The following is a 15,460-nucleotide window of genomic DNA, read 5'->3' on the forward strand; positions in this document are numbered from 1 at the left end:
GTCCCGTGTTTGTCTTCTGAGGAGGTCGGTGCGGTTTTTCGCTGTAGCGCGTCGGAACTGTCGATCGATGAGTCGAGCGCCATATCCTGTGTTTATGAGGGCATCTTTCATCATAGAATCATAGAAACCCTACAGTACAGAAAGAGGCCATTCGGCCCATCGAGTCTGCACCGACCACAATCCCACCCAGGCCCTATCCCCATATCCCTACAGATTTACCCACTAATCCCTCTAACCTACGCATCTCAGGCCACTAAGGGCAATTTTTTTTAGCATGGCCAATCAACCTAAGCCACACATCTTTGGACTGTGGGAGGAAACCGGAGCACCCGGAGGAAACCCACGCAGAGACGAGGAGAATGTGCAAACTCCACACAGACAGTGACCCAAGCCGGGAATTGAACCCAGGTCCCTGGAGCTGTGAAGCAGCAGTGCTAACCACTGCGCTACCGTGCCGCCCATCTGGAGGTGTCAGTTGCAATCCTCCTCATCCGAGCAGATCCTGTGTATTCGGAGGGCTTGTCCGTAGGGGATGGCTTCTTTTACGTGTTTAGGGTGGAAGCTGGAGAAGTGGAGCATCGTGAGGTTATCTGTGGGCTTGCGGTACAGTGAGGTGCTGAGGTGACCGTCCTTAATGGAGATGCGTGTGTCCAAGAATGGAACCAATTCCGGAGAGTAATCCATGGTGAGTCTGATGGTGGGATGGAACTTGTTGATGTCATCATATAGTTGTTTCAGTGATTGCTCACCATGACTCCAAAGGAAGAAAATGTCATTGATGTATTTAGTGTATACCATCGGTTGAAGGTCCTGTGAGGTGAAGAGGTCTTGTTCGAACCTGTGCATGACTACTCTCCGGAATCGGTAATTAGCCTTCCCCCAATTTAGCACCTTCACTTGAGGACTACACTTATCTTTATCCGTCAGTACCTTAAAGCTTACTGAATTGTGGTCACTGTTCCTGAACTGCTCCCCGACTGAAACATCGACCACCTGGCTGGGCTCATTCCCCAATACCAGGTCCAGTATGTCCCCTTCCCCAGTTGGACTATCTACATACTGTTTCAAGAAGCCCTCCTGGATGCTCCTTACAAACTCTGCCCCATCCACGCCCCGAGCACTAAGTGAGTCCCAGTCAATATAGGGGAAGTTAAAATCTCCCACCACAACAACCCTGTTACTTTTACACCTTGCCAAAATCTGCCGACATATCTGTTCCTCTATCTCCCGCTGGCAGTTGGGTGGCCGATAGTGAACCCCCAACATTGTGACTACACCTTTCCTATTCCTGAGCTCTTCCCATATTGCCTCGTTGTATGAGCCCTCCGAGGTGTCCTCCCGGAGTACAGCTGTGATATTCTCCTTAACCAGTAGTGCAATTCCCCCACCCCTTTTACATCCCCCTCTATCTCACCTGAAACATCTGTATCCTGGAATGTTAAGCTGCCAATCCTGTCCTTCCCTTAACCACGTCTCTGTAATGGCAACAACATAGTTCCAAGTACTAATACAAGCTCTAGGTTCATCTGCCTTACCTGTTACACTTCTCGCATTGAAACAAATGCACTTCAGTCCACCAGACCCTCTCTGATTAGCAATCCCACCCTGCCTGCTGTTCCTCTGAGTCTTACTGGCCCTACTCTCTGGTTCCCCTTCAGTTAAATCCTCCCGTGTGACACTCGCAAACCTCCCGGCCAGAATATTTGTGCCCCTCCAGTTTAGATGCAACCCATCCTTCTTGTACAGGTCCCACCTGCCCAGGAAGAGACCCCAATGGTCCAGATTGGGTCCACCTGCCCAGGAAGAGACCCCAGTGGTCCAGACCCCAATGGTCCAAGGAAAACCCCAAGGCTTTTTACTCTTATGTGAGGAATAAAAGAATGACCAGGGTGAGGTTAGGGCCGGTCAAGGACAGTAGTGGGAACTTGTGTATGGAGTCAGTAGAGATAGGCGAGGTGATGAATGAATACTTTTCTTCAGTGTTCACCAAGGAGAGGGGCCATGTTTTTGAGGAAGAGAAGTTGTTACAGGCTAATAGGCTGGAGGAAATAGATGTTCGGAGGGAGGATGTCTTGGCAGTTTTGAATAAACTGAAGGTCGATAAGTCCCCTGGGCCTGATGAAATGTATCCTAGGATTCTGTGGGAGGCAAGGGATGAGATTGCAGAGCCTTTGGCGTTGATCTTTGGGTCCTCGCTGTCCACGGGGATGGTGCCAGAGGACTGGAGAATGGCGAATGTTGTTCCTCTGTTTAAGAAAGGGAATAGAAATGACCCTGGTAATTATAGACCGGTTAGTCGTACTTCGGTGGTTGGTAAATTGATGGAAAGGGTCCTTAGGGATGGGATTTACGACCATTTAGAAAGATGCGGATTAATCCGAGATAGTCAGCACGGATTCGTGAAGGGCAAGTCGTGCCTCACAAATTTGATAGAATTTTTTGAGGAGGTAACTAAGTGTGTTGATGAAGGTAGGGCAGTTGATGTCATATACATGGATTTTAGTAAGGCGTTTGATAAGGTCCCCCATGGTCGGCTTATGATGAAAGTGAGGAGGTGTGGGATAGAGGGAAAGTTGGCCGATTGGATAGGTAACTGGCTGTCTGACCGAAGACAGAGGGTGGTGGTCGATGGAAAATTTTCGGATTGGAGGCAGGTTGCTAGCGGTGTGCCGCAGGGATCAGTGCTTGGTCCTCTGCTCTTTGTGATTTTTATTAATGACTTAGAGGAGGGGGCTGAAGGGTGGATCAGTAAATTTGCTGATGACACCAAGATTGGTGGAGTAGTGGATGAGGTGGAGGGCTGTTGTAGGCTGCAAAGAGACATAGATAGGATGCAAAGCTGGGCTGAAAAATGGCAAATGGAGTTTAACCCTGATAAATGTGAGGTGATTCATTTTGGTAGGACTAATTTAAATGTGGATTACAGGGTCAAAGGTAGGGTTCTGAAGACTGTGGAGGAACAGAGAGATCTTGGGGTCCATATCCACAGATCTCTAAAGGTTGCCACTCAAGTGGATAGAGCTGTGAAGAAGGCCTATAGTGTGTTAGCTTTTATTAACAGGGGGTTGGAGTTTAAGAGCCGTGGGGTTATGCTACAACTGTACAGGACCTTGGTGAGACCACATTTGGAATATTGTGTGCAGTTCTGGTCACCTCACTATAAGAAGGATGTGGAAGCGCTGGAAAGAGTGCAGAGGAGATTTACCAGGATGCTGCCTGGTTTGGAGGGTAGGTCATATGAGGAAAGGTTGAGGGAGCTAGGGCTGTTCTCTCTGGAGCGGAGGAGGCTGAGGGGAGACTTAATAGAGGTGTATAAAATGATGAAGGGGATAGATAGAGTGAACGTTCAAAGACTATTTCCTCGGGTGGATGGAGCTATTACAAGGGGGCATAACTATAGGGTTCATGGTGGGAGATACAGGACGGATATCAGAGGTAGGTTCTTTACGCAGAGAGTGGTTGGGGTGTGGAATGGACTGCCTGCAGTGACAGTGGAGTCAGACACTTTAGGAACATTTAAGCGGTTATTGGATAGGCACATGGAGCACACCAGGATGATAGGGAGTGGGATAGCTTGATCTTGGTTTCAGATAAAGCTCGGCACAACATCGTGGGCCGAAGGGCCTGTTCTGTGCTGTACTGTTCTATGTTCTATGTTCTATATCTGAAACCCTCCCTCCTGCACCAGCTGTTTAAGAACATAAGAACATAAGAAATAGGAGCAGGAGTAGGCCATCTAGCCCCTCGAGCCTGCCCCGCCATTCAATAAGATCATGGCTGATCTGACGTGGATCAGTACCACTTACCCGCCTGATCCCCATAACCCTTAATTCCCTTACCGATCAGGAATCCATCCATCCGCGCTTTAAACATATTCAGCGAGGTAGCCTCCACCACCTCAGTGGGCAGAGAATTCCAGAGATTCACCACCCTCTGGGAGAAGAAGTTCCTCCTCAACTCTGTCTTAAACCGACCCCCCCTTTATTTTGAGGCTGTGTCCTCTAGTTTTAACTTCCTTACTAAGTGGAAAGAATCTCTCCGCCTCCACCCTATCCAGCCCCGCATTATCTTATAAGTCTCCATAAGATCCCCCCTCATCCTTCTAAACTCCAACGAGTACAAACCCAATCTCCTCAGCCTCTCCTCATAATCCAAACCCCTCATCTCCGGTATCAACCTGGTGAACCTTCTCTGCACTCCCTCCAATGCCAATATATCCTTCCTCATATAAGGGGACCAATACTGCACACAGTATTCCAGCTGCGGCCTCACCAATGCCCTGTACAGGTACATCAAGACATCCCTGCTTTTATATTCTATCCCCCTCGCGATATAGGCCAACATCCCATTTGCCTTCTTGATCACCTGTTGTACCTGCAGACTGGGCTTTTGCGTCTCATGCACAAGGACCCCCAGGTCCCTTTGCACGGTAGCATGTTTTAATTTGTTTCCATTGAGATAATAATCCCATTTGTTATTATTTCCTCCAAAGTGTATAACCTCGCATTTCTCAACGTTATACTCCATTTGCCATATCCTCGCCCACTCACTCAGCCTGTCCAAATCTCTCTGCAGATCTTCTCCGTCCTCCACACGATTCACTTTTCCACTTATCTTTGTGTCGTCTGCAAACTTCGTTACCCTACACTCCGTCCCCTCCTCCAGATCATCTATATAAATGGTAAACAGTTGCGGCCCGAGTACCGATCCCTGCGGCACGCCACTAGTTACCTTCCTCCAACCGGAAAAACACCCATTTATTCCGACTCTTTGCTTCCTGTCGGATAGCCAGTCCCCAATCCACTTTAACACACTACCCCCAACTCCGTGTGCCCTAATCTTCTTCAGCAGCCTTTTATGGGGCACCTTATCAAACGCCTTTTGGAAATCCAAAAACACCGCATCCACCGGTTCTCCTCCATCAACCGCCCTAGTCACATCTTCATAAAAATCCAACATGTTCGTCAAGCACGACTTTCCCCTCATGAATCCATGCTGCGTCTGATTGATCGAACCATTTCTATCCAGATGCCCTGCTATCTCCTCTTTAATAATGGATTCCAGCATTTTCCCTACCACAGACGTTAAGCTGACCGGCCTATAGTTACCCGCCTTTTGTCTCCTTCCTTTTTTAAACAGCGGCGTAACATTAGCCGTTTTCCAATCAACCGGCACTACCCCAGAATGCAACGAGTTTTGATAAATAATCACTAACGCATCCACTATTACCTCTGACATTTCTTTCAATACCCTGGGATGCATTCCATCCGGACCCGGGGACTTGTCCACCTTCAGTCCCATTCGTCTACCCAGCACTGCCTCTCTGGTAACATTAATCGTATTAAGTATTTCTCCTGCTGCCAACCCTCTATCGTTAATATTTGGCAAACTATTTGTGTCCTCCACCGTGAAGACCGACACAAAAAACTTATTTAAAGACTCAGCCATATCCTCATTTCCCACTATTAACTCCCCCCTCTCGTCCTCCAAGGGTCCAACATTCACTCTAGCCACTCTATTCCTTTTTATATATTTATAAAAACTTTTACTATCATTTTTTATATTAATTGCTAGTCTAGCTTCATAGTCTATCCTTCCTTTCTTTATCGCTTTCTTAGTCTCTCTTTGTTGTTTCTTAAATTTTTCCCAATCACTTGTTTCTCCACTATTTTTGGCCACTCTGTACGCAGCTGTTTTTATTTTAATACTCTCCTTTATTTCCTTCGTTATCCACGGCTGGTTCTCCCTTTTCTTACAATCCTTGTTTTTTGCTGGAATATATTTTTGCTGAGAACTGAAAAGGATCTCCTTAAAAATCCTCCACTGTTCCTCAGCTATCCTACCTGCCAGCCTGCTCTCCCAGTCTACCTTAGCCAATTCATCCCTCATCCTATCATATTTCCCTCTGTTCAAACAGAGGACACTGGTTTGAGACCAAACTTTCTCCTCTTCCATCTGAATCAGAAATTCGACCATATTGTGGTCACTAGACCCAAGAGGGTCCTTCACAATAAGATCCTTAATTCTACCTACCTCGTTACACAATACCAGATCCAAAATAGCTCGTTCCCTCGTCGGTTCCGTAACATGCTGTTCAAGGAAACTATCCTGACAGCATTCTAAGAACTCTTCCTCCATTCCACCCTTACCGACTTGAGTCTGCCAGTCAATGTGCATGTTGAAGTCCCCCATGATTATTGCCGTTCCGTTTTTACACGCATCCCTTATCTGCTTGTTTATAGCCCTCCCCACCTCAACATTATTATTTGGGGGCCTATATACCACACCTCCTAGTGTCTTTCTCCCTCTACTATTCCTCATCTCTACCCATAACGATTCCACGTTTTGTTCCTCAGAGCCTATGTCATCCCTCAGTACTACCCTGATATTATCTCTTATTAATAGCGCGACCCCACCACCTTTTCCTTCCTGTCTATTCTTCCTAAACGCCTGATACCCCTGGATATTCATCTCCCAGTCCTGGTCACCTTTCAGCCACGTTTCTGTAATGGCCACTAGATCGTACCCACTTGTGCTGATTTGCACCATCAACTCATTCACCTTGTTCCGAATGCTCCGTGTTGAGCTGCACTATCTTCCTATTCCTAGCCTCACTGGCACGTGGCACAGGGAGTAATCCTGAGATTACAACCCTAGAGGTCCTGCTTTTTAACTTTCTACCTAACTCCCTAAACTGCTGCTGCAGGACCTCATCACTCTTCCTGCCTATGTCGTTAGTACCAATATGTACCACGACCTCTGGCTGTTCACCCTCTCCCTTCAGAATGCTTTCTGTCTGTTCAGAGACATCCTGGACCCTGGCACCAGGGAGGCAACATACCATCCTGGAGTCTCTTTCACGTCCACAGAAACGCCTATCTGTACCGCTAACTATAGAGTCCCCGATAACTATTGCTCTAGTGCTCTTTGTCCCTCCCTGCTTAACGACAGAGCCAGCCGTGGTACCAGTGCTTTGGCTGCTGCTCCTGGAATCCCCTCAGAGCCCATCTCCCCCAACAGTACCCAAAATGGTATACTTGTTAGAGAGGGGGACGACCACAGGGGATTCCTGCACTGACTGCCTGCCCCTTCTAGCAGTCACCCATCTATCTGCCTGCACCTTCGGTGTGACCATGTCTCTAAAGCTCCTATCTATGACGCTTTCCGCCTCCTTCATGCTCCAAGTGCATCCAACTGCTGCTCCAACCTATCCATGCGATCTGTAAGGAGCTGTAATTGGGTGCACTTCCTGCAGACGTAGTTGTCCGAGACGCTGGAAGCGTCGCGGATCTCCCACATCTCAAGTACAGCACTGAACCCCACTGACTGACATTTCGAGCACCAATTAAAATGTTTAAGACAAATTATAAAACTCTTCCCTTCACTTTTACCGTCTCACAGTGGCCTTTTTTTTTGGTCAGAGGAGGAGGGAGGGGGGGAAACATTGATGTAGTGTTTCGGGCTTCCCGCTCCTTTACACCCGATCTTCCGCTTCCCACTTCTTGGTAAATGTTGCTGGTCCGACGTCTCCCAGAATGCACCAGTGAAGTCCCTCAGCCGCCTCTTACCAGATGCTGTAACTCCTGGTTATCTCTGGAGGGGCAAAACCGGCGACAAGGATGGTTTTCCAGTAAAAATAGTCAGATGTTGGTGAGGCGATGGCTGAGCGGTATTATTGCTAGACTATTAATCCAGAAACTCAGCGAATATTCTGGGGACCCCGGTTTGAATCCCATCACAGCAGATGGTGGAATTTGAATTCAATAATTCAATAACCCGCACATCTTTTGGACTGTGGGAGGAAACTGGAGCACCCGGAGGAAACCCACGCAGACACGGGGAGAATGTGCAAACTCCACACACACAGTGATCCAAGCCGGGAATCGAACCCGGGTCCCTGACGCTGTGAGGCAGCAGTGATAACCACTGTGCCACCGTGCTGTCAATGTTGAGGCGTGGGGCCTTGACACATTGACAAAGCCCAGCTGCATGGAAACCAGGTCCCCATCAGAATAAGAAATAACCTCCCCCCACCCCACCATGGGGGTCTTGGGGGATTTCCACCCGCCCCCAACCCAAAGAGTCATCGCTGACATGGTCCCAACCTGGCAGTGCCATGTCCCTCTCCCCCAGGGGCTGTACTGACCTTTACACCCCCAGCGAGACCCTCACAAACAGGGGGTTCTCGTCTGGGTGAACCCGTTGTAAATCTCGCCGACCTGATGACACGTTGGTGAGGATACGAAGATTTAGTGAAGGGGAGAGATATTGGGCGGGGGGGGGTGGATAATTAACAATTATTTCAATTCATTAAACTCAGATTCTTTCCCATTATTGGCGTCACCGTGGCGATATTGTCAGTGAGAGGGCGGCAAAAATCACAAACCGCGGCCTCACCGTCAGGGTTCACGATTTGTGTGAGTTTAAGACCAGCCGCTGATCCACGCAGAGATCACGGGCTCAAGTCCCATAAATGTTCCAGTTTATCTTTACCTGTGAATGAAATATTGCTGGGATAACACTGGGCACCGTTAAGGTCACTTAGGATTTGATCCATTGAACTTTGATTATTTATCAAAACTCGTTGCATTCTGGGGTAGTGCCGGTTGATTGGAAAACGGCTAATGTTACGCCGCTGTTTAAAAAAGGAAGGAGACAAAAGGCGGGTAACTATAGGCCGGTCAGCTTAACGTCTGAACATAGAACATAGAACATTACAGCACAGAACAGGCCCTTCGGCCCACGATGTTGTGCCGACCTTCATCTGAAACCAAGATCAAGCTATCCCACTCCCTACCATCCTGGTGTGCTCCATGTGCCTATCCAATAACCGCTTAATTGTTCCTAAAGTGTCTGACTCCACTATCACTGCAGGCAGTCCATTCCACACCCAAGAAGGCAAATGGGATGTTGGCCTATATCGCGAGGGGGATAGAATATAAAAGCAGGGATGTCTGTAGTAGGGAAAATGCTGGAATCCATTATTAAAGAGGAGATAGCAGGGCATCTGGATAGAAATGGTTCGATCAATCAGACGCAGCATGGATTCATGAGGGGAAAGTCGTGCTTGACGAACATGTTGGATTTTTATGAAGATGTGACTAGGGCGGTTGATGGAGGAGAACCGGTGGATGCGGTGTTTTTGGATTTCCAAAAGGCGTTTGATAAGGTGCCCCATAAAAGGCTGCTGAAGAAGATTAGGGCACACGGAGTTGGGGGTAGTGTGTTAAAGTGGATTGGGGACTGGCTATCCGACAGGAAGCAAAGAGTCGGAATAAATGGGTGTTTTTCCGGTTGGAGGAAGGTAACTAGTGGCGTGCCGCAGGGATCGGTACTCGGGCCGCAACTATTTACCATTTATATAGATGATCTGGAGGAGGGGACGGAGTGTAGGGTAACGAAGTTTGCAGACGACACAAAGATAAGTGGAAAAGTGAATCGTGTGGAGGACGGAGAAGATCTGCAGAGAGATTTGGACAGGCTGAGTGAGTGGGCGAGGATATGGCAAATGGAGTATAACGTTGATAAATGCGAGGTTATACACTTTGGAGGAAATAATAACAAATGGGATTACTATCTCAATGGAAACAAATTAAAACATGCTACCGTGCAAAGGGACCTGGGGGTCCTTGTGCATGAGACGCAAAAGCCCAGTCTGCAGGTACAACAGGTGATCAAGAAGGCAAATGGGATGTTGGCCTATATCGCGAGGGGGATAGAATATAAAAGCAGGGATGTCTTGATGCACCTGTACAGGGCATTGGTGAGGCCGCAGCTGGAATACTGTGTTCAGTATTGGTCCCCTTATATGAGGAAGGATATATTGGCATTGGAGGGAGTGCAGAGAAGGTTCACCAGGTTGATACCGGAGATGAGGGGTTTGGATTATGAGGAGAGGCTGAGGAGATTGGGTTTGTACTCGTTGGAGTTTAGAAGGATGAGGGGGGATCTTATGGAGACTTATAAGATAATGCGGGGGCTGGATAGGGTGGAGGCGGAGAGATTCTTTCCACTTAGTAAGGAAGTTAAAACTAGAGGACACAGTCTCAAAATAAAGGGGGTTCAGTTTAGGACAGAGTTGAGGAGGAACTTCTTCTCTCAGAGGGTGGTGAATCTCTGGAATTCTCTGCCCACTGAGGTGGTGGAGGCTACCTCGCTGAATATGTTTAAAGCGCGGATGGATGGATTCCTGATCGGTAAGGGAATTAAGGGTTATGGGATCAGGCGGGTAAGTGGTACTGATCCACGTCAGATCAGCCATGATCTTATTGAATGGCGGGGCAGGCTCGAGGGGCTAGATGGCCTACTCCTGCTCCTATTTCTTATGTTCTTATGTTCTTATGAATGATGGGCATTTATATTACAATAACCCTTTGTAAGTAACAAGTCAGTTGCCACCTTCGTTTGGAGGTATTCTTGGGATGGCAAGGGGGTGTCACAGTGGTTAGCACTGCAGCTTCACAGCGCCAGGGACCCGGGTTCGATTCCCGGCTTGGGTCACTGTCTGTGTGGAGCCTGCACGTTCTCCCCGTGTCTGCGTGGGTTTCCTCCGGGTGCTCCGGTTTCCTCCCACAGTCCAAAGATGTGAGAGTTAGGTGGATTGGCCATGCTAAATTGCCCCTTAGTGTCAGGGGGATTAGCAGGGTAAATGCAATGGGTTATGGGGCTGGGCCTGGGTGGGATTGTAGTCAGTGCAGACTCAATGGGCTGAATGGCCTCCTTCTGCACTGTAGGATTCGTGACAAAGTGTCAGAAGATCTGGCGTGAGAATCTTCCTCTTTCTCCGGAGAGAAACAGATTGGTTTTCAGTCTGACTCTGAGACTTTCCCGATTTTTGATGAGGTTTCCTTCTCTGAAGCGTCTAGAGGAAGCCAATCTTGGTGTGAAGGAGGAACATGGGGAATTTGTCAAGCTGGCCTGTCCAGGTTGTGTAATGAATAAGGATGGGTCTCTCTCTGTCTTACAGCGATGCAGTGTGACAAGGGCGAGGTGTACCAGGCTTGTGGCTCCACCTGCCCCCAGAGCTGCTCAGACCTCCGAGGGGGTCCGAAAATCCCCTGCCCCCCCCTCTCATGTGTCGAGGGCTGTTTCTGCCCCAAGGGAACCGTCTGTCATGGTAAGAAACAGAGCAACCAACAGGGGAAAGACTGGATAGTGAATCTCCCGCAGGACAGTGACCCCCCGACTCGACACTGCCCCCCCGCCCCACCCGCCACCCCCACCCGCCCCGGCACCCCCGCCAACCCCCCCCGCCACCCCGCCACCCCGCCACCCCCACCCTCCCCGGCACCCCCGCCACCCCCCCCTCCACCCCCCCCCCCCCGCCACTCCGGGCAGTGACCCCCCCCCCCCCCCCCCGCCACCCCGGGCAGTGACCCTCCTCAAAGAACAAAGAACAAAGAACAGTACAGCACAGGAAACAGGCCCTTCGGCCCTCCAAGCCTGTGCCGCTCCTTGGTCCAACTAGACCAATCGTTTGTATCCCTCCATTCCCAGGCTGCTCATGTGACTATCCAGGTAAGTCTTAAACGATGTCAGCGTGCCTGCCTCCACCACCCTACTTGGCAGCGCATTCCAGGCCCCCACCACCCTCTGTGTAAAAAACGTCCCTCTGATGTCTGAGTTATACTTCACCCCTCTCAGCTTGAGCCCGTGACCCCTCGTGATCGTCACCTCCGACCTGGGAAAAAGCTTCCCACTGTTCACCCTATCTATACCCTTCATAATCTTGTATACCTCTATTAGATCTCCCCTCATTCTCCGTCTCTCCAAGGAGATCAACCCCAGTCTACCCAATCTCTCCTCATAGCTAAGACCCTCCATACCAGGCAACATCCTGGTAAACCTTCTCTGCACTCTCTCTAACACCTCCACGTCCTTCTGGTAGTGCGGTGACCAGAACTGGATGCAGTATTCCAAATGTGGCCGAACCAGCGTTCTATACAGCTGCATCATCAGACTCCAGCTTTTATACTCTATGCCCCGTCCTATAAAGGCAAGCATACCATATGCCTTCTTCACCACCTTCTCCACCTGTGTTGCCACCTTCAAGGATTTGTGGACTTGCACACCTAGGTCCCTCTGTGTTTCTATACTCCTGATGACTCTGCCATTTATTGTATAACTCCTCCCTACATTAGTTCTTCCAAAATGCATCACCTCGCATTTATCCGGATTAAACTCCATCTGCCACCTCTCCGCCCAATTTTCCAGCCTATCTATATCCTGCTGTATTGCCCGACAATGCTCTTCGCTATCCGCAAGTCCAGCCATCTTTGTGTCATCCGCAAACTTGCTGATTACACCAGTTACACCTTCTTCCAAATCATTTATATATATCACAAATAGCAGAGGTCCCAGTACAGAGCCCTGCGGAACACCACTGGTCACAGACCTCCAGCCGGAAAAAGACCCTTCGACCACTACCCTCTGTCTCCTATGGCCAAGCCAGTTCTCCACCCATCTAGCCACTTCTCCTTGTATCCCATGAGCCTTAACCTTCTTAACCAACCTGCCATGTGGGACTTTGTCAAATGCCTTACTGAAATCCATATAGACGACATCCACGGCCCTTCCTTCATCAACCGTTTTTGTCACTTCCTCAAAAAACTCCTCCCTGGGATACTGATTCCCCCCTCTGACACTGACCCCCCCCAAGAACAATTACCCACCCCCCAGGACGCTGAACAACCCACCAGGACACTGACCCATAGATACTGACCACCCACCCCCAGGAACACTGAGCCCCACCCCCCCCCCCCCGCAGGACACTAAAGCCCCCCCAGACACTGACCCTCCCCCGGACACTGACCCCCTGGAAACTGACTCCCCTATGACACTAACCCCCCCCCTGGACACTGACCCTCCCCAGGACACTAACACCCCACTCCCCCGAGGACACTGACCCTCCCCCGGACACTGACCCCACCCCCGGACAATGACCCCACCCCCGGACAATGACCCCACCCCCGGACAATGACCCCACCCCCTGACACTGACCCTCCCCAGGACACTGACCCCACCCCCGGACACTGACCCTCCCCAGGACACTGACCCCACCCCCAGACACTGACCCTCCCCCAGACACTGACCCCACCCCCCGACAATGACCCTCCCCAGACACTGACCCCACCCCCGGACACTGACCCTCCCCCAGACACTGACCCTCCCCAGGACACTTACCCCACCCCCGGACACTGACCCTCCCCCAGACACTGACCCCACCCTCGGACAATGACCCTCCCCAGACACTGACCCCACCCCCGGACAATGACCCCACCCCCGGACACTGACCCCACCCCCGGACAATGACCCCACCCCCGGACACTGACCCTCCCCCAGACACTGACCCCACCCCTGGACAATGACCCTCCCCAGACACTGACCCCACCCCTGGACACTGACCCTCCCCCAGACACTGACCCCACCCCTGGACAATGACCCTCCCCAGACACTGACCCCACCCCTGGACAATGACCCCACCCCTGGACAATGACCCCACCCCCGGACAATGACCCCACCCCCAGACAATGACCCTCCCCAGGACACTGACCCCCCCCCCGGACACTGACCCCCCCGCGGACACTGACCCCCTCCCGGACACAGACCCCCCCGCCCCCCCCCCCCAGGACAATGACTCGCCCCAGGACACTGAGCCTCCCCCACCTCGGACACTGACACCCCCGGACGCTCCCACCCACCCCCCGGACACTGACCCCCCCGGACGCTCCCACCCACCCCCCGGACACTGACCCCCCCGGACGCTCCCACCCACCCCCCGGACACTGACCCCCCCGGACGCTCCCACCCACCCCCTGGACACTGACCCCCCGGACGCTCCCACCCACCCCCGGACACTGCCCCCTCTCCCCACATCCCGCTTGTTGACCCTGTGGGTGTAATTCCAGTGTTTCTTCCCATCCAGATTCCGGATGTATTGAACCCTCGGAATGTTCCTGTTCTTGGGGAGAAGCCGAGTTTCCCGTGGGAACCAGAATCACTCAGGATTGTCAGAACTGGTGAGTAAACCCCGCCCCAAAAACAGAGCCCCGCCCCCAAAACACAGAGCCCCGCCCCCAATAGTGAGCACGGAGCCCCGTCCCAATAGTGAACAGAGCCCCGCCCCCAAAACACAGAGCCCCGCCCCCAATAGTGAGCACAAAGCCCTGCCCCCAAATCAGAGCCCAATAGTGAGCACAGCGCCCCACCCCAAAATACAGAGCCCCGCCCCCAAAACACAGAGCCCCGCCCCAAAACACAGAGCCCAATAGTGAGCACAGAGCCCCGTCCCAATAGTGAACAGAGCCCCGCCCCCAAAACACAGAGCCCCGCCCCCAATAGTGAGCACAAAGCCCTGCCCCCAAATCAGAGCCCAATAGTGAGCACAGCGCCCCACCCCAAAACACAGAGCCCCGCCCCCAAAACACAGAGCCCCGCCCCAAAACACAGAGCCCAATAGTGAGCACAGAGCCCCGCCCCAAAACACAGAGCCCAATAGTGAGCACAGCGCCCCACCCCAAAACACAACCCAATAGTGAGCACAGAGCCCCGCCCCAAAACACAGAGCCCCACCCCCAATAGTGAGCACAGAGCCCCGCCCCCAATAGTGAGCACAGAGCCCCGCCCCCAATAGTGAGCACAGAGCCCCGCCCCCAATAGTGAGCACAGAGCCCCACCCCAATAGTGAGCACTGAGCCCTGTCCCAATAGTGAACAGAGCCCTGCCCCCAAAACACAGAGCCCAATAGTGAGCACAGCGCCCCACCCCAAAACACAGAGCCCCGCCCCCAATAGTGAGCACAGCGCCCCACCCCAAAACACAGAGCCTCGCCCCCAATAGTGAGCAGGGAGCCCCATCCCAATAGTGAACACAGAGCCCCGTCCCAATAGTGAACAGAGCCCCGCCCCCAAAACACAGAGCCCCGCCCCAAAAACACAACCCCACCCCCAAAACACAGAGCCCAATAGTGAGCACAGCACCCCACCCCAAAACAGAGCCCCGCCCCCAAAACACAGAGCCCCGCCCCCAATAGTGAGCACAGAGCACCGCCCCAAAACAGAGCCTCGCCCCCAAATCACAGAGCCCTGCCCCCAATGGTGAGCACAGAGCCCCACCCCCAAAGCACAGAGCACCTCCCACAATAGTGAGCACAAAGCCCCGCCCCAATAGTGAACAGAGCCCCACCCCCAAAACACAGAATCCCACCGCCACAACACAGAGCCCTCCCACAATAGTGAGCACAGTGCCCCTCCTCCAATAATGAGCACAGGGCCTTTCTTCCAATAGTGAGCACAGAACCCCACCGTCAGAACACAGAGCCCCTCCCCCCAAAACACAGAACCCCGCTCCCAATAGTGAGCACAGAGCCCCTCCCCAATAGTGACACAGTGGCCCTCCCCAATAGTGACACAGTGCCCCTCCCCAATAGTGACACAGTGCCCCTCCCCAATAGTGACACAGT

At 51.7% G+C, this 15,460-nt stretch overlaps 1 protein-coding gene across 1 annotated transcript in view; it reads left to right on the top strand.

Annotated features, from left to right (window-relative positions):
• Positions 1-15,460, top strand: part of LOC144486972 (SCO-spondin-like) — a 98,143-nt gene that overhangs the window by 75,017 nt on the left and 7,666 nt on the right. The window contains exons 10-11 of the mRNA XM_078205008.1: positions 10,967-11,116; positions 13,925-14,018. Coding sequence (XP_078061134.1) covers positions 10,967-11,116; positions 13,925-14,018 — 244 coding nt within the window. The remainder of the gene's footprint in view (positions 1-10,966; positions 11,117-13,924; positions 14,019-15,460) is intronic.

Source organism: Mustelus asterias, unplaced genomic scaffold (assembly GCF_964213995.1).
Source record: "Mustelus asterias unplaced genomic scaffold, sMusAst1.hap1.1 HAP1_SCAFFOLD_546, whole genome shotgun sequence".
NCBI classification, from domain to species: domain Eukaryota; kingdom Metazoa; phylum Chordata; class Chondrichthyes; order Carcharhiniformes; family Triakidae; genus Mustelus; species Mustelus asterias.